This window comes from Melozone crissalis, unplaced genomic scaffold (genome assembly GCF_028551555.1).
Source record: "Melozone crissalis strain CALT ecotype California unplaced genomic scaffold, PUWL_Pcris_2 ptg000017l_1, whole genome shotgun sequence".
NCBI lineage: Eukaryota > Metazoa > Chordata > Aves > Passeriformes > Passerellidae > Melozone > Melozone crissalis.
The window spans coordinates 12,795,414-12,812,298 of NW_026535795.1; the positions used below are offsets into that span (position 1 = coordinate 12,795,414).

The window sequence follows — 16,885 nt, forward strand, 5'->3', positions numbered from 1 at the left end:
CTCAGCTGTGGGTGTGACAGTGCTCACAGGGGTCCCAGGATGAGGGAAGAGTCAGGGATCTGACTCCACGTTTCAGAAGGCTGATTTATTATTTTATTATATATATTATATTAAAACTATACTCAAAGAATAGAAGAAAGGATTTCATCAGAAGGCTAGCTAAGAATAGAAAAAGAAAGAACGATAACAAAGGTTTGTGGCTTGGACAGAGAGCCTGAGCCACCTGATTGTGATTGGCCATTAATTAGAAACAACCACATGAGACCAATCACAGATCCATCTGTTGCATTCCAGAGCAGCAGATAATCATTGTTTACATTTTGTTCCGGAGGCCTCTCAGCTTCTCAGGAGGAAAAATCCTAAGGAAAGGATTTTTCATAAAAGATGCCTGTGACAGCAGGACTCACCAATGTCCCCAGCATCAGCAGCTGCCAGGACCTCTGGAGTCACCTCCCATCAGTTCTGTGCAGGATTCACACACAGCTTGTGCCCTTCCCTGTTGTTTTGGTTTTTTAAGTTTTTCTAAGCCTTTTGATGTTTACATTTTTGTAACAAACTTTTTTTACACACTTTTTGTAAATAACACTGTTTTGCATTTTTTTATGGAGGAGGAGAAATTTGATGGACTGTTGGTTTGTTTCAGTGTCATTGGAGAGGTGGCACTTTCACCCTCCAATCAACTGTCACTTTTGGAAATTTATAAATTTTAGAGTCAGAAAATAAACTTCCCTTTTTTACCTTGAGAACAGGAGCATGTTCGTGTCTTGTTGTTTTGAGTCTTTTAGTAACAGGAGGGTCTTTTCCCTCTGTTGCAGCACAGAGCCCAGGGGACACACAGAGACATTTCTATGATTGCTCTCCTGACCTCTGTTGTGGGGATATTGAGCTCTGATTCCAGGCAGTGTGTCAGAGCCCCCAGATTTCCTGGGTGAGCCTCCAGCAGCAGCTCCAGGGCCATTCATGCAGGTTTATTTAAAGCTTCACAATCAGCCAGGCTCATCACACAGAGAACTGCACAAAACTGTGATCTCTGTGCAGCCAGGGCCATCCCAAAGTGTTTTTTTTTCCTTTTTCTAGCACTGAGTTTACCATTAGGTGTGTCTGAGAAAGCACAGATAGTGCCATATATTTAGTGTTAAAATGATGATCTTTGGTACTTAGTGTCTGCCATCAGAAAAAACATTTAAATAAATAAATAAATCAATTGCAATTACTTGCAATGTTCAGAATCCAGGGAGATTCAGAATCCAAAAGGAGAGCTGTAGACAACTGGTCAGAGAGCACTAAACATGGTTGGCAAAGGCTTGTGGCACCTCAGACAAACTTAGGGATTAAGGGGAACCTACCCCTTAAATAAATAAATGTTTAAGGGGAACTTACCCCTTAAATAACCTGAAATCTTATTGTTCATCCCTCATCTAGGGACATGATTAATCACTAAACATCATTCATGCAGGAATAGGAAATTGCTTTCACACATTCCTGTTGGAACCCTAGATGCTGAGAATTTTAAACTTTCTGTGCTAAAAAGCACAAACCCACAAGAAAATACTGTATTTAACCTAAAGCTGTAAAGAAATATTCCAAAATTAATTAATAACACTGAGATTTCCAGTGTAAAGTTTAAATAAAAGTGTGCAACATTACAAAGCACAAAACTTAGTAGACACATTCCCAAAGTCATTGCTGATGAAATGGAGGCCTCCAAGTGAAGCTGCTTCACACGGGGCAAGATGTACCTGCCTAACTCCAGAGTAATTAACAGCAATTAACGAGCCCCATCAGCCCTGTCCTTCTCTGATTGGCCAGGGCAGGGCCTGGCTCCCTCCTGCTGCTTCCCAGAGCTGTCAGTCCCTGAGGTCCCGCCTTGCCCCATCCCAGGCACCATAAAAAGGCAGGAGAGCTGATAGGGTGTGGTTGGTGTTTGCTCCTTTCTTGCTGCTGCTTTGCTCATCTCCAGCAGGTAACACAGGGGCTGTTCTGGACCTTCCAGGGGGAATGTTTAGGTCTGGGGTGTGGAAGCAGTAGGGCAGACCCTTGAGCTCTGTTTTCCCTCAGTTGTGGTCTTGTTGTTTCTTTTAGTCAAGAGTTTCTTGAAGCCTTGGTGGGATATGATGCTTTTGCTGGGGCTGCTTAAAAACAGAGGTTGGGTAAAATTAAGAGGGTAAAAAAGCAGTTATATTTATTGAGGGGTCTTCAGGTACATCCAGGGCACACAAAGCCCCCCAAGTCCACCCAAAAATGGATCACAGGTCTTGGGTTTTCACACTTTTATAAATTTGGTCCATTTGTGTATTGGGGGTTCATCTTGTAATTACAGCTTCGGGAAATGAAGTCATTTACCCTGAGTTTGCTGCCCTCAACTCACTTTTGTTTCCCTCTCTGGGCCCTGAGGCAGTGAGGTGTCCTTGATTCCCAGGCCTGCAGAGGAATTGTTGTGTCTGCCCAAGCTGGGAAAGCAGCAGCTCACACTGAGTGTGGGGTTTGGAGTTGTACACTAAAGAACTGCAGGGTTACAAATATATGGAAAATAGAAAATCTAAAATCCTAAGGCATCAGAGGAAGGAAGCATGTTGTACCTTTCTCTAATATAAATATATTAATAATATTTGGTCTTTAGGGTGAAGAAAGGGAGGTGGTGGAGTCCCCATCCCTGGGTGTGTTTAACAAAGCCTGGATGTGGCACTGGGTGCCAGGGTTTAGTTGAGGGGTTGGGGCTGGGTTGGACTGGATGATCTTGAAGGTCTCTCCCAACCCAGTGATTGTGTGGATTCTGTGAAAGAATGCTCTCCTTGTTCCTTTAATTATCACAAACCACCTGGAACTTAAACTTGAAACTGGATAGATTTGCAAGTGGCACAGACCCCCTCTTATGAGGCTGTTTTGGTGTTTCCCCTGAATTGCTGAAAGGAATTTCTCTCTTTTATCATCCTAGGGGGACATGTCCCCTTGGAGGGGGATGTTTCCCTAAAGCCTTGGTGTTCCTTGCATTGCAGCTGCCATGGCCTCTGCTGTGCCCCACGAGGAAGAGGCTGCCCAGAGCTCCCTGGAGGAGGAGGAGCCGGAGGTTGGTGCTCCGTGTGGGATGTGGAGTGGCAGCTCTGGGGTGCAGGGTGAGGAGGTGGCCCTGCTGTGGCTGAGGGCAGCTGAGCCCCCAAAAATGGGAATTTCCTCTGCTCAGTCTGTGCCCTGCAGCTTCTGGGAGATAACACAAAGATGTGGACCTGAAGTCCCTGTAACCTCTTAGGGTCAGCAAAATTAGCTGGTTTTTGACTAGGAAAGACATTCCTCTAACTCAAGATCCTGGCTCCTGGCAAGCAGGGCTCCCTTGGAGAGACTGCAATGTTTCAGCCTCCCTGAGACCTGCTGCTCTTGCTCTGCTCCTGTGACCAAATCTGCCAGCTTTAAACCAACTCAGTCCTGCCTGGTGGAGCTTTTCTTGGGATATTGGCTTGGCAGGTAACCATTCCAGGTGAACTGGAGAGAGGTACATGGCAGAAGGACTGAGGTTGCCCCCAAACTTGGTTGCTTTTTGTGCTAGAGGAGAACTTTCCTGGGGTGGGTAGTCATTCATGCCAAAGCTCCCCAGCTCATGTCACACCTGAATTATGGATTTAATTAAGTGTGTGAGCAAGGCAAGAGTTTCTCTCTCAGGCAGGCCAGGTGATTTGGTGACAATTCCTCCCAAAGAGGGAATTCCAGGACAGAACTGCTCAGGGCCACTTTTGGAGCTTCATGGCTGCACTTTTCTTTGCTCTTCCAGGCTGCAGTGAAGGAGGTGGCCAATCTGAGCCTGGTGAGCTCTACCTGTGAGGTGGTTTCTGCAGCTTGTGCCTCCAGCAAGGAGAGCCAGCCCTGCCTGAGCTCTGTGTGTGATGCTGCAGAGAAGGGAGTGCAGAGTGTGACCCAGGCCATGGCCAGCTGTGTGCAGCGCGTGCTGGCCACCCTGGAGCCCCACGGTAAATCCCTGGGGAAGGGCAGGGCCTGCCTGGGAGGGGCTCTCTGGGCTCCTTCCACACCTGGGAGGAGTCATGGAGTGGGGAAATGCACCTCTCCATTGCCATAGTGCAAGGACAGCCCATGGCTTATAAATCAGCCTGAAGCTGGGCCCTAATCCCAGCAGTGTGAGGGAGAGTCAGGGATTGACTCTGATGCTGACTGTCCTAAAACTGATTTTTGCAAAGTGGAACTTGAGGTGAAACTGCAGAAAACCATGTTTTGACACTTTTTTGGTTCTCTCTTCAGTGGCTGCAGGGAGTGAATATACTGCCAAGGGTTTGGATAAACTGGGGGAGAAGCTGCCACTCCCTCCAAAGCCAGTGGAACAGGTAAGAGTTAAAGGCTGTGCTGTCCCTGGCAGGCAGAGGGACTTGGTTCTTATGGGATTTCTAAGCTAGGAGCCTTCTCCCCTGGGGAGGAGGAGGAGGAGACTCAGAATAAATCCTCCCAGGAGGAGGCAGGGGCAGCAGGAGCTGGGCACATGGAATCCTCCAGCACCCCCATGTTAGGGATAAAGCAATAATGGCATGAAACCCTCAGTAAGTGGAAGGAAGATTTAGGGTCACACACCTGAGTAAACTCTGAACTGACACTGTGCTATGTGTCCTCTTGGTGCAGTTCAGAATTTCAGTGTGACACACAACCCACTCCATCACCTGCCATTCCCCCTGTTCCCCATATTCTGTTTGACACAAAGGAGCTGCTGTCATCCAGCGTGGCTGAGGCGAAGGAGGCTGTGAGCAGCAGAGTGCTGGAGGTGCTGGATGTCACCAGGGACACCCTGCAGGGCAGCAACGGGACAGCCACACCTGCAGTGACCAGTCTGGAGCCTGCAGTGCCACAGATGGGTGTTCTTGGAGCAGAGGCTGCACTGGGGACAGCAGAAGGTGACTCTCTCCCCATTGGAAATGAGGAGCTAGGTAAGGAAAGGGTGGATGGGGCTATGGAAGGGGGAGATGTTGGAATGGGGGTGGTCAGCCCCACTCCTCACCCCACTGTGCTATGGGGATAATGGGGAGAGGAGAATCCCAGTGTTAATGTTCAGGAACACATAATCACAGTGATTCTATGCAGATGCTTTTACTGAAGAGCTCTGAGTGTCAGGGGTACAGACCCAAATCTGACTCCCAGATGGGTTTGAGATGAACATATTTTTATACCCTTATCATTATATAACTACATATTAACTATTAAACTTATATTGTTCAATTGTATACATTGATTTCATCCAAGCATGGATTTTTGTAATTTCCATCAAACCCCCAAATATCATTTCTCATGATTCTTGTTACGATTAAACAATAATTATATCTAATTACCAAACAATCATTGCATTTAACAATCATATAATTTATCATATAGCAATCATATTGTTTATCACAGTCATTAAATGATTATACAGGTGCAGTTCTGCATGATCCAGTAAAGCCCAGCATTTTCCCTAAGCCTACCTTAACATTTTCCCAGGGCCTACAAGGCCCAACCTTTCTTTCTAACTGCCCTGAATATCCCATGCTTTTAGAAACATTTTATCCCTATACTGTCACCAGAGTGGTTTGGGTTGGAAGGCACCTCAAAGCTCATTTTGGGCTTCTCACTTGGCAATGTTTTTCACTTGGGGTCACCAAATTGGTGGTGTTCACAGGGGTCCCAGGATGAGGGAAGAGATGAGAATCTTGACTCCATGTTTAGAAGGCTGATTTATTATTTTATGATATATATTATATTAAAAGAAAATGATATACTAAAACTATATAGAAGAATAGAAGGGATTTCATCAGAAGGCTTGAAAGGAATGAAATGATAATAAAATCTTGTGACTGACCAGAGAGTCTGAGACAGCTGTGTCAGAGACATGTTTTATGAAAAATCCTTTCCTTAGGATTTTTTCTCCTGAGAAGCTGAGAGGCCTCAGGAACAAAATGTAAACAATGGTTATCTGCTGCTGTGGAATGCAACAGGTGCATCTGTGATTGGCCTCATGTGGTTGTTTCTAATTAATGGCCAATCACAGTCAGCTGGCTCAGACTCTCTGAGGCACAAGCTTTTGTTATGGTTCTTGCTTTTCTATTTTTGGCTAGCCTTCTGATGAAATCCTTTCTTCAATTCTTTTAGTATAGTTTTAATATAATATATATAATAAATCAGCCTCCTGAAACATGGAGTCAGATTCTCATCTCTTCCCTCATCCTTGGACCTTTGCGAACACGGTCACACAGCTGGACTGTGATTGGCCATTAATTAAAAACAACCACATGAGACCAATCAAAGATGCACCTGTTGCATTCCACAGCAACAGATAATCATTGTTTACATTTCATTTCTGAGGCTTCTCAGGAGAAAAAATCCTAGCAAAATGATTTTTCAGAAAATGTCTGTGACATCTCACCATGGCAGGGACACTGTCCACTGTCCCAGGGTGCTCCAAGCCCTTTCCAGCCTGGCCTTGGGCACTGCCAGGGATCCAGGGGCAGTCACAGCTGCCAGTTTGGGGTGTGCTGAGCCTGTTGCTGTGCCCCTGTGTCCCTGGCACTGTCTGTGTCCCCAGCCCAGCTGGCAGCGTGTGAGGAGGGCACGGCAGCTCTGCCCCTGGAGCAGCAGCAGCACAGGCGGTACTTTGTGCACCTGGACTCTCTCCCTGAGGATCTGCCCCTCTTGGCACAGCTGCACTCCCCAGCCAGGATTCAGCAGCTCTGTCAGGACATGCAGGGGACCCTGATACAGCTCCAGTGCATCCTCAAGCTGGTAGGTAGAGCCCAGCCCCTGGGAGGAGGGCTCCAAAGCCCTGGTGTTGTCTCAGCTCATTGCTGTGCTGGGGAGCTTTGCAGTTCCCCAGCTGAGCTGTCTGTCCTGGCTCTCTGCTCTTCCTGTGCCACAGGTTGAGGCATTCCAACAATTTAAGCAAAAGCTTCAGGAGGAGCAGGCGAAACTCCACCAGATGTGGCTGGACTGGATTAGGAAGTATCTCAAAGAAAGTGGAGATGATAGCCCTGCAGAGCCTGAGGTACCTCCTGGGGAGGGAGGCCAAGGGCTCTGGGCACCCCCTGGATTTCTGAGTGACCCATTCCTGATGGTGTCCTGCCTTTCCCCCAGGAGATGGAGCATGGAGCACTGCTGATGGCCTGCAGGATCAGCCAGCAGCTGCAGCTCTACTGCTCTGAGCTGGTGGCTGCTGTGCAGGGCCTGCCCTGCAGCCTGCCGGACGAGCTGCAGCAGGCTCTGCATGCCATCAGGAAGCTGCCTGTTGCTTTATCAGGGGCAGACTCCTTCCAGGACTGCAGCAGTGTCCTGAGCCAGAGGGAGCTGGCTATGATCCAGGAGTACATGGAGGAGCTGCTGGATTGCCTGAAGAGCAACACTCCTCTGTCCTGGCTGGTGCGACCCTCCTCCCCCAGGGAGGAGGAGGAGGATCATCAGGATCAATCCTCCCAGGAGGAGGCAGGGGCATCAGGAGCTGGGCACCTGGAAACCTCCAGCAACCCCATGTAAAGCAATAATGGCTGTTGGCATGAAACCCTCAGTAAGTGGAAAGTGTAAAGAATTGTCTTCCTAAAAGCTGCTTGTACTGGGTGATAACTGCTTAAAATAAAACTGCTGCATACAAAAACCCTCTCTGGTCTCTGTTGGACAAAGACTGGGAGGATTGCTGTGCTCTTCCACCTCTTCCTTGATGCAATTCCACTCAGGAATGGAGAAAGAGCAGTGAGCTGTACAGGAAGGGTCACAGCTGGTGACCACTGATGCTATCCTGGAAAGCTGTAATTCCTTCTCTCTCCCAAGCCAGGAGGCAAATAACATGCCCTGCTGGCACTGCCCTGTGCTGGGGAGAGCTGTCAGAATCCTGGCATCCCTTGCCTTTGCTCCTCCAAGGCCAAGTTCTCCTGCATTTCCCCGCTGCTGCCTGGAGCAGGTTGGTTTGGGGTGGTGGGAGAGCTGTGGCCTCACTGATGAGGGGCACCACGCAGTGGGTGACAGACACCTGCTGCCAGCACAGGGTTTCTGGGGAGCTCAGACTCAGCCAGTGCCATGTCCAGCTCCTTTTGGAAAAGCCCAATGCCTTCAGACTGGCCAGGAGATGCTGTGGGTTGGGCTGATGGACCAGATGCTTGTGGGACTTTGAGAGGAAAACTCTGCTCCTGGCTTCTCATCCTTCTATCTTTGAGACCAGAAGTGGAATCTGCACTTGTGAGTACTGCTTCTTCCAGAGTTATTTTTTTATATGAAGGATCAGAGATAGGGACTGGAGATGGGGTTTTCTTTGTGGGTGGTGAATGCAGGCTTGAAGAGTGTGGTGTTTGTGAGGGTCTCCAGGACAAGGTGAGAGATGAGGATCTGACTCCAAGTTCTCAGAAGGCTGATATATTTTATCATATTTTTATTAATTTTATTAATTATTTTTGTTATATTTTTATTATTATATTTATTATAGCATATTTATTCTGTTTTACTATGCTATACTAAAACTATGCTAAAAAGAGAAAGGATACATCAGAAGGCTTAACAAAAATGAATGATAACTTGTGACTGATCCCTCAGTCTGACACAGCTGGACTGTGATTGGTCATTAATTAGAAACAATTCACATGTTTGGATAAACAATCTCCAGACCATATTCCAGAGCAGCAAAACATGGAGAAGCTGAGGCTTCTCATCTTCCCAGGAGAAATCCTGGTGAAGGGATTTTTCAGAAAATAAATGTGACAGAAGAGGTGGAGGTTGCTCCTCTCTCACATAGAAGTGATCACTTTTCCAGCAGCACTCCTCATCCTCAGCCCTGTGTGTAAAGGCTTTGTGCTGCTGTGGGCTCTGGGTTTGGGCAGCAATTATTCCTTCATGCAGCACAACCCCCTCATGGAGGACAGGTTTGGATCCTGATTCCCTGAGCTCAGCAGATACCAGACAAGGGTCTTCCTCCTGTAGCAACCAGTTTATACTGAAGGCAAAATAATCAGGCAGTTTAAGTTGCCAGGCCAAGGAGATGCTGAGATGTGAGAGAGGAATTGGAGGGTCATCCCTGCACTGTGAGCTGCACAGGGAATTCTCTCTGGAAAAAAACTCAGCAGTTCTGTCTCCTGTAACTCCTGGTGGACTTGGGGAGTGGGAATTGAGGATATTGGAGCCAGTCCTGCTGCTTGGTGGGGAATAATCTGGGTGCTGTCTTCTTCAAAATGTTAGGGAATTTAATCCACAAACACCAGAGGTTTATGTCCAAAAAGGAGACATAGGAGTCCTTTTACTTTATTCCAGTAAAGGGAGAGGCCATGGGTCTGGGATCTCTCTAATTTCTGGAGGACTCAGCCTCCTTTTTATCCCAATTTTCAGCCACATTTCCCTTCTTTCTTTCCCCATTGGCTGAGGTACTTGAGAGGTTCAGACTTCATGGAATTCCTCATACCAAAGATTTCCTTCTCATGTATAACCCTCCTTTTAATTTTTAATTCCTATGGTATTTAGGGGTTTTCCCCCATTTTTTCTTTCATCTTTCAGTGTTTAATTTCATTTATCAGCAAACCTAAAGTTTATATGTAAAGGCAAATATGTTTTTCCATTCATCAATCAGTGGAATCCTTCCCATTTATCTCCCAGTGCTGGTTTTATCTACCAGGAGACCCAGAGCTTGTTTTAAAGACAAATCTGTCATTTCTCTCAATGGCAAAGTTGTCCCTTACCACCTAGGAATGCCTGAAATTTAAATTTGCCTGATTATAAAAGGGAATTTTAAGGACTAGCTGGGCATTCCCACACTTGATATTGATCTGTCAGTGCAGCACGTCTGAGTTATGCTAACATAGTGCTTAGCCCAGCAAATCCTGCTGCTCCTGCCTATGGATCAGTGGGATGTGCTCTTGCCTGGGCATTAAATCTATTTACTGAGAACATTTCTGGCTGCTCACAGCTCATGAGACCCTCTGGGAACTCTGTGTGTGGCCAGCACCTCCCTGTGCTGGAGCTGGTGATGAACAGCCTAGCACCTGTAAAGCTAAAAAAGCCTCCAAAAGGGCTACAGAGACTGTAGCAGAAGAGCTGCCACAGGCTGGAAGGCCATTCCTGTGGCAGCTCCTAAAGCTCTGCTTGAAAAGCAGAATTAAAGTTCATGCCAGAAGATTGAAATCACTTGGACGTTTTCACCTGCTTTAAATCAAACAAGGAGGGAAGCAAGGAGGGACTGAATTTCATACCTCACTTTCTGACACAAAGATTTTTTCCTTGTAGGTACACACTAATTGTCAAAAATAAAAATGTTAATGTAGGAGCACCAACAACTGACTGATTGATAAATAAATGTTTTATAACCTGGAAATACAGTAGTGGGCCACCTCCAGCTGGGCTTGCCCCAGGACTAGACTCCATAAAAATCTGCCTAATCTTAGACAGGCTGTCAGACCACAATAATGAGATTTACTGTGTAACAGAGATGAAATTAACAGGTCTCTAAAAAGATACCTGATTTGATATGACTTTTCTACTTTCAGACTTCAAAAATCACTGCATATTTTCTGTCTTACAAGTGTCCAGTAGTGCTAAAGCCACAGCTTCTTTCCTTCTGAAAAGCACTTCAATTTCTTGAAATGATCCAAGAAAAGACAAATATCAGTGCATTACAGCTTTGGAATTTACTATGTTTTTTGCCACTGGCCTGAGAACACTCTTCAGTAGTTTTTTTAGTAAGTGTGTTTGTCAGCAAAAGAGATGATGCCCTTCTAATTCCTGTGACATCTGTCCTATCAATCCTGAGCACCACACTGCCAGTTCCTAGAGCCATGATCACACAGGTAGCCGAGCATGTTACTGCTCAGGCAAGCAGAGCTTGAAGAGTAGAAGCCTCTCCCCATTTTACTGTTTAAAATCCAAAGATTCAGGGAGCCATGGAGACTTCTTATACCAAGCTAGAAGAAAGAACTCTGAGCAGCTGCACATGGGACAAGTTTGACTTTTAAATTTGATCTGCTCTCATCCATACTGCAGAAAGAGCAGGGGATGAAGGTGGGAAGAAACTGGGCATGATGAATGGACTGGCTTCCTGCAGTGTTTAAGGCTGAAGCTCCTCTGAGCTCTGGGAAAGGATCCAGGTTGTTCTTCATTGTCTCCAAGCTCGGGTGATTCTCCATGCTTATTTTGAGGAGTTTTGGACAGAAATGAGAAATGTGCTGGTGATGTGACAACCCCAAGCAAACACCTTAGCAGGGAAGCTGTGCCTTGAGGCAGCTCCTCTGCTCCAAGCAGCCTTGGGGAATGCTGCAGTGTTCCTTAATCCTGCTAATTATTGTCCTGCTGATTGTCTCACCCTCCCCTGTGCCAGCTCACTTCTGGGCTGATTTAAACTTTAAATGCACTCACAGGGGCTTCTTGTTCCACTTTTGGTGGGTGCCACCACATCCCTCTGCCAGTTTTTGTAACATTTTAATTATTTCATTCACACATTCATGTCCTGATGCTGCTCTTCCTTCCCTCCCTGCTGTTCTCAAAAGCCTGAGCTGTGGGTCAGGCACTGAATGTGCTGCTGTTGGGTGGGGGCCCCCTTGGGCTGACACCTCTTATGGGTGAAATTAGGAGGGATTAACCAATTTATTTCCATGTTTTCCTATCTGGCAGAGGGAATGCATTAAGGAGAGTTTCCCAAGCACTTTAAGGCAATAGATTGGGAAAGGGAAGCTCTCAGGAAGTGCTGGAAGGCAAAAGATCTGTAGCTGCTTCAAGAAGCTTAATTTCCTCTTCTCCCTTCCATGTTTTCTGTCACTCCTGGATATGGCCATCCCTTCTCCAGAGCTGTGTTATTATTTGCTGCAAATACACTGGGTATAAAACAGTTTTGAGGCCTCCCTGCAGGGCTGCTCAGGGAGCTGAGGCCCTGCCCAGCCAGGAGCTGTTGGGTTCCATTTTCTGGGTCACCTTGAGGTCTTGTGATTGGAAAAAATTGTTGCAGTAAGGTAGAAAAATCATAAAGATATCATAAAATCAAGCCTGCTCTCCTTGAATCAGTGACTGGCCTTGTCAAGGTAGCCCTTTGCAAGTTCCCATGTGAAAGCAATCCTGGTGTGAGCTGTTCATTAACATAACAATCTACTCCTGGGTGAAAAACAACCAGCACCTGTATAAACTAGTTTTCATTTTTCTATCTAATGGTGTAAAAACATCTCTCACAAACAACTTTCCCTGCATGTAAACGCTGGAGTTTGAGCGACCGATTAATACAGAATAACAACTTGTTACCAACTAATAACTGGCAAGAAAGCTCCTGACCAATAGGAGTCACACATAAGGTCTGTAAAACTGCATAAAAATGAGTTATGTACATAAAGAAGGGGCTTTTTCCACCAAGAAGAAAAATGGGGTCGTGTGTGATTTATTCCCATAAAATTCAAGATGTTCAGAGCTCATAGAATTAATTTGGAATGGGATGGGTTGAAGTTGCTGTGGCTGGTCAGTGTGGGAGCAAAATCAGATTGTGGGCCCTGCTCTGGTGGCTGATGTGGGCAGGCAGGGCTCTGTTCTGCTGGGTCTCACTTGGTTTTGTGCTTTCCTCCCCTGTCCCCTCCCTCTCCTACTGCATCTTCTCTTGTATTAGAGGAAGCCAAGTGTTCAGGGCACTGGAGGGTACCCTGGAGGCATTTCCCTGCTCTCTGAGCTGGATTGGGGCAGCCTGCAGTGGCCAAGTAAGGTCAGAGTGGATTTGGGAACCCCAGAGAGCACAGGTTTGTGTAAGAGGCCACAGGTGCTTGCAGGGCCATCCCTTTGTAGTGCCCTGTGGACTGGGACCCCAAATTTTGTCCCAGTTTAGGGCAAATTTGGGAGAAAACCTCCAAAGGGGCCCCTCCAGAAAGCAAACCCACACAGCCTCTCCCCTCAACCGGTTTGGGAAGGATTCCTCAGAGAGAAGTGGAAAGAACCTGTTTATTTAACAGGCACAGTACCCCCAACACACAAAATGGACAATACTGGATGGCACCACTCTGTCACTGCTCTGGAAAGGATGACAAATTCAGAAAGTCTCTCTGGGAGTGCTCGCTCTGTTTTCAGTCCCTCTGGCTGCTGCCCAGAGTAGGCCCCGGTAGGCCACAAAGGGGCCCAGTCCGGAGCAGGCTCGAGGGGTTCCAAAAAAGGGAAAGGAAAAACAGTCCTGGGAAAATTTGGACTGCTGAACTAACTAATGAGCAGAAGCAAAAAGTAGAAGCAAAGCAGAAGCAAGAGCAAAGCAGGAGCAAGAGCAAAGCAAAAAGCAAAAGCAGCACCATGTACTGCCCTGTCTCTGCGTCCCACCAGCTGTGGGAAAGCAGCTGATAACAAAACCCAAACAAAACTTTCACTCTTCAGAGCCAATCTTGAAGGCACAGAACCTAATATCCAGCATAAACAGAACAATGACTTGGGATACAAGCATCATACTGTCACCCTAGGGCACCTGGTGAAGCATTCCATTGCTTTTCCAGTCAGATTCTTTGCTGCTGGCAGCATTCAGCTCTTCCCCTGTTCAGATGTTTGTGGCAGGTCCTGGCAGGACTTGGAGCTGGACCTTGGGCATCCCTTTCCCTTTCCCTTTCCCTTTCCCTTTCCCTTTCCCTTTCCCTTTCCCTTTCCCTTTCCCTTTCCCTTTCCTCTGTCCCTTGCAGTGTGGGGATCAATAAATCTGCTTCAGACTGCCTTACAAAGTGAGTGTGAGCTTGTGACAGCTCCAAATGATCTTGGCAGGGCTTGTTGAAGCCCCTGGTGCCTGCAGCACTGACAGGCTGCTGCCCTGATCGATGCTGGGCTGCCCCTAGCTGCAGGAACAGGGCCCAGCTGCTGCTGTGGGCACAGAGCACAGCCCTGCTCTGCTACTCTGGCCACTGCAGCTGCCCCTGTGGGAAGGAAAATCCATTTGTAGGAGCAGTTCATTTGCAGCATTGACTTCCCAGAGTCCCTCTGATTCCTGCATTTACTCAGATCCACCAATGGTTTTGGCTGCTCCAGCAGGGGAAGTGTATGGGAGGTGATCCAGGGGGTGAGTGATCTGCTGGATGCTGACATGGCTGGGGTTGTGCCATTATCTGCATGCATTTCACTTTTTAATTCGTGGTTTTGTTAAGCTTGCTTCACAGTGGCAGGAGTTTGGTGCAGGAGAGATTCTCATCTCTCTTCCCTTGTTGGGGTTGCCTGCAAATTCCACACTCCCAGCTGAGGAAACACCAACTGCAGTGGCCTTTTTCCATCATTTTGGGTTTATGCCTGCTGTCCTCTCTAAAACCCCACTGTGCCTGGAGCTGGCTGATGTTGGAGGAACACCTGGCCCCTCTCACCTGGGGAGCCCTGTGCTGCCTCCCCTCCCTGCTCCATACCTCCCATGGGAGGGTGACAGCAGCTGGGAGCTGAAGGTCACCTGAAATGCCATCCTCATTTAGCTGCCTCCATGGGGTAATTACAGCTGGAAATACATTTGCTAAACAAATTACAGCTCAAATGCAGTGTTTGCCTTGTGAGAGATGGATTGGGAACACCTGTGCCACTCTGTGGAACAGAAAAAAAGCAGTTTTAGGAGTTGGAAGTATTTTTGCTTGTGATGTCTCCTGTTGGCTGTGCCTGTCCCACTGATCCCCAGCAGATCAGGGTGTGACACTGTTTGTGTGGTGTTGTGGCTTTTTTGGGGCCTCTCATCCCCCTGGGGAGGCTGAACCACAGCCCCAAGCAGGGCAGGTGAGCCCCAGGTGCAGAGAGCACTGAGGGGTTTGTGCTTCACTGATGGTTTGGGCACTGGAGAAGCGGTTGGAGCAGGGGAGGGTCAGACCTGAGGTGGTCCTGAGCACATGCACTGTGACAGGACAGGGGGATGGCTTTGGGCTCACAGGGTGGAGCTGTAGGTGGGAAATTGGGAAGGAATTCTTCCCTGGGAAGGTGGGAAGGGCCCTGGATCTCTGGAAGTGTTGGTGCTGACTGTGGAGCCCACAGGACTGGATGGAAGCCCAGACATCCTACTGGAGACAACCATTGTTGCAATTTTGTTCTGTATTAAATTCCTGCTTTTGGACCCACTTCTATTCTCTGCCAGCTTGATGGTGCTGGGGAATGATTGGTCTTGATGGTCTTGGAGGTCTTTTCTAGCCCTCCCCAGTGCTAAACCAGCCTCTGCATGAAGAAATTCCTTCTGGTGTCCAACCTGAGCCTGCCCTGGCCCAGTCTGAGGCCGTTCGCTCTCAGAGTTTCTGTGGTTGAGATGATCCCTGAGGTGTCAGAAAGTCTTTTTTTTCCCCAGCCCTGTGACTGAAGAAGGAGTCAGGATTCCTCAGCTCTGCTTTTCAAGGTTGTTTATCTTTTCTTATCTATTCCATTCTTTCTCTGACCTGCTGAGCTCTGTCCAGCAGGTCGGGTTGTGGCACAGTCCCTGCTCTTGGGGTGGTTTTAACTTTTTATACTAAAAACTAGCTGTACTTTATTGACAATAATTTTCCAATACCTATCACCTATGTTAGACAGTCTGTCTCTACTCTAAACCAATCCAGAAGTGCCACCATCATAGCAGAAGATGGAGGACAAGAAGAAGAAGAAGAAGGACAGGACAAGCCCAGATTCCTCCATCTTGCTTCTTGAACCCCCATTCTGAAACCCCAAAATTCTACATTTTCACCATGTGACAAATTCACTATCATTCTACTCAAACCCTTGTGGCTTGTAACTCTACACACAAAGTTGGTAATTGTTTCCATGGGTTAAAATCAAAGGCATGGGTGTCTTTGACTCTGTGCCAAGGTCTCTGAGCCCCCTGCCAGGGTCTTGAACCACCCAGGGCAGCCAGAGGAATGTCCTGGGTCCCAACAGTTCCCTCTCCTCCTGTTCCTGGGAGCAGAGCCCAATCCTCACCTGGCTGTCCCCTCCTGTCAGGAGCTGTGCAGAGTCACAAGGCTCCCCTGAGCCTCCTTTTCTCCAGGCTGAGCCCCTTCCCACCTCCCTCAGCCCCTCCTGGAGCTCCAGCCCCTTCCCCAGCTCTGTTCCCTTCCCTGGACACACTCCCCACATGGATGATCCTATTGTGCTTTCCTAAAAGCACTGAGAGCTAAATTATTCCCAGCTCCCTTTGTGCCGATGCTGGATTTTGATGGACATCCCTGCAGCAGCTCCAGGGCCACCCTCAGGTGAAGGCTCTGCTTGGCTTTTGACTTTTAATTTCATTTTTTAACATTTCTTTTTCTTTCCTGTTCATACTGAAACAGTCCTAGAGCAAACCTGCTGCTGGCTAATCCACAGTGCCGTGTTTGAACACAGCAGGACAGGCCCTGGAGTGCTGCTTTCCTGTAGGATTGGGAGGCTTGGAAGAGTTGGAAGGATGTGGAACAACCTTTGCTTTCCCAGAGGGGTCAGACACAGATTAACCACTGAGAAGAAAGAAGTTTATTCCCAAATTTTTAACACCCTTGTTAGAAAAAATGTTAGGTTCTCTAAGGGGAATTTAAAGGTTCTTTTTCACTGGATTTTCAAATATTTTCTAGGTGTTACGTGTGAGTTAGTTTGGTCTGTTGGCTTTTGGGATAAGGTTGGGAAAAAACTCTATTGTCTGCAAACTGAAGGGGATTTTGGGGTTGGGAAGTTCTATCCACTGTTTTATTCTATCTGTGAGGTGATTGAGGGGTTGGGAGGGGTTCTAAGAATATTAGAAGTTCTGTACCCCAGTTATCACCCCAGCTATCATGTTCTATCCCTGTCCCTGTCCCATCATCTCCTTGGGGCAGGTCTGGAGATAGAAACCACCTAAAAAAGGTGCAGGAGTTCTCCCTGCCTCCTGCCACCTCCTGTCCCCTTCTTCAGCTGGTACTTGCCACCCCTTTATCCTGAATTTCCACTCACTTCTATGGGACAAAGGAGCTGGAGCCCAAATTCATCAGTAAATGGGCTTTGGAAGAGAGGGCAGCTCCAAGAGGTG

General features: G+C 47.5%; 1 protein-coding gene across 1 annotated transcript in view; it reads left to right on the forward strand.

Annotated features, from left to right (window-relative positions):
- LOC128936175 (perilipin-3-like) overlaps positions 1-7,488 on the forward strand; it is a 55,383-nt gene extending 47,895 nt beyond the window's left edge. Inside the window, exons 7-13 of the mRNA XM_054274925.1 lie at positions 2,974-3,071; positions 3,771-3,959; positions 4,246-4,328; positions 4,679-4,919; positions 6,548-6,744; positions 6,878-7,003; positions 7,093-7,488. Of these exons, the coding sequence (XP_054130900.1) occupies positions 2,974-3,071; positions 3,771-3,959; positions 4,246-4,328; positions 4,679-4,919; positions 6,548-6,744; positions 6,878-7,003; positions 7,093-7,488 (1,330 nt within the window). The remainder of the gene's footprint in view (positions 1-2,973; positions 3,072-3,770; positions 3,960-4,245; positions 4,329-4,678; positions 4,920-6,547; positions 6,745-6,877; positions 7,004-7,092) is intronic.
- Positions 7,489-16,885: the final 9,397 nt, after the last annotated feature.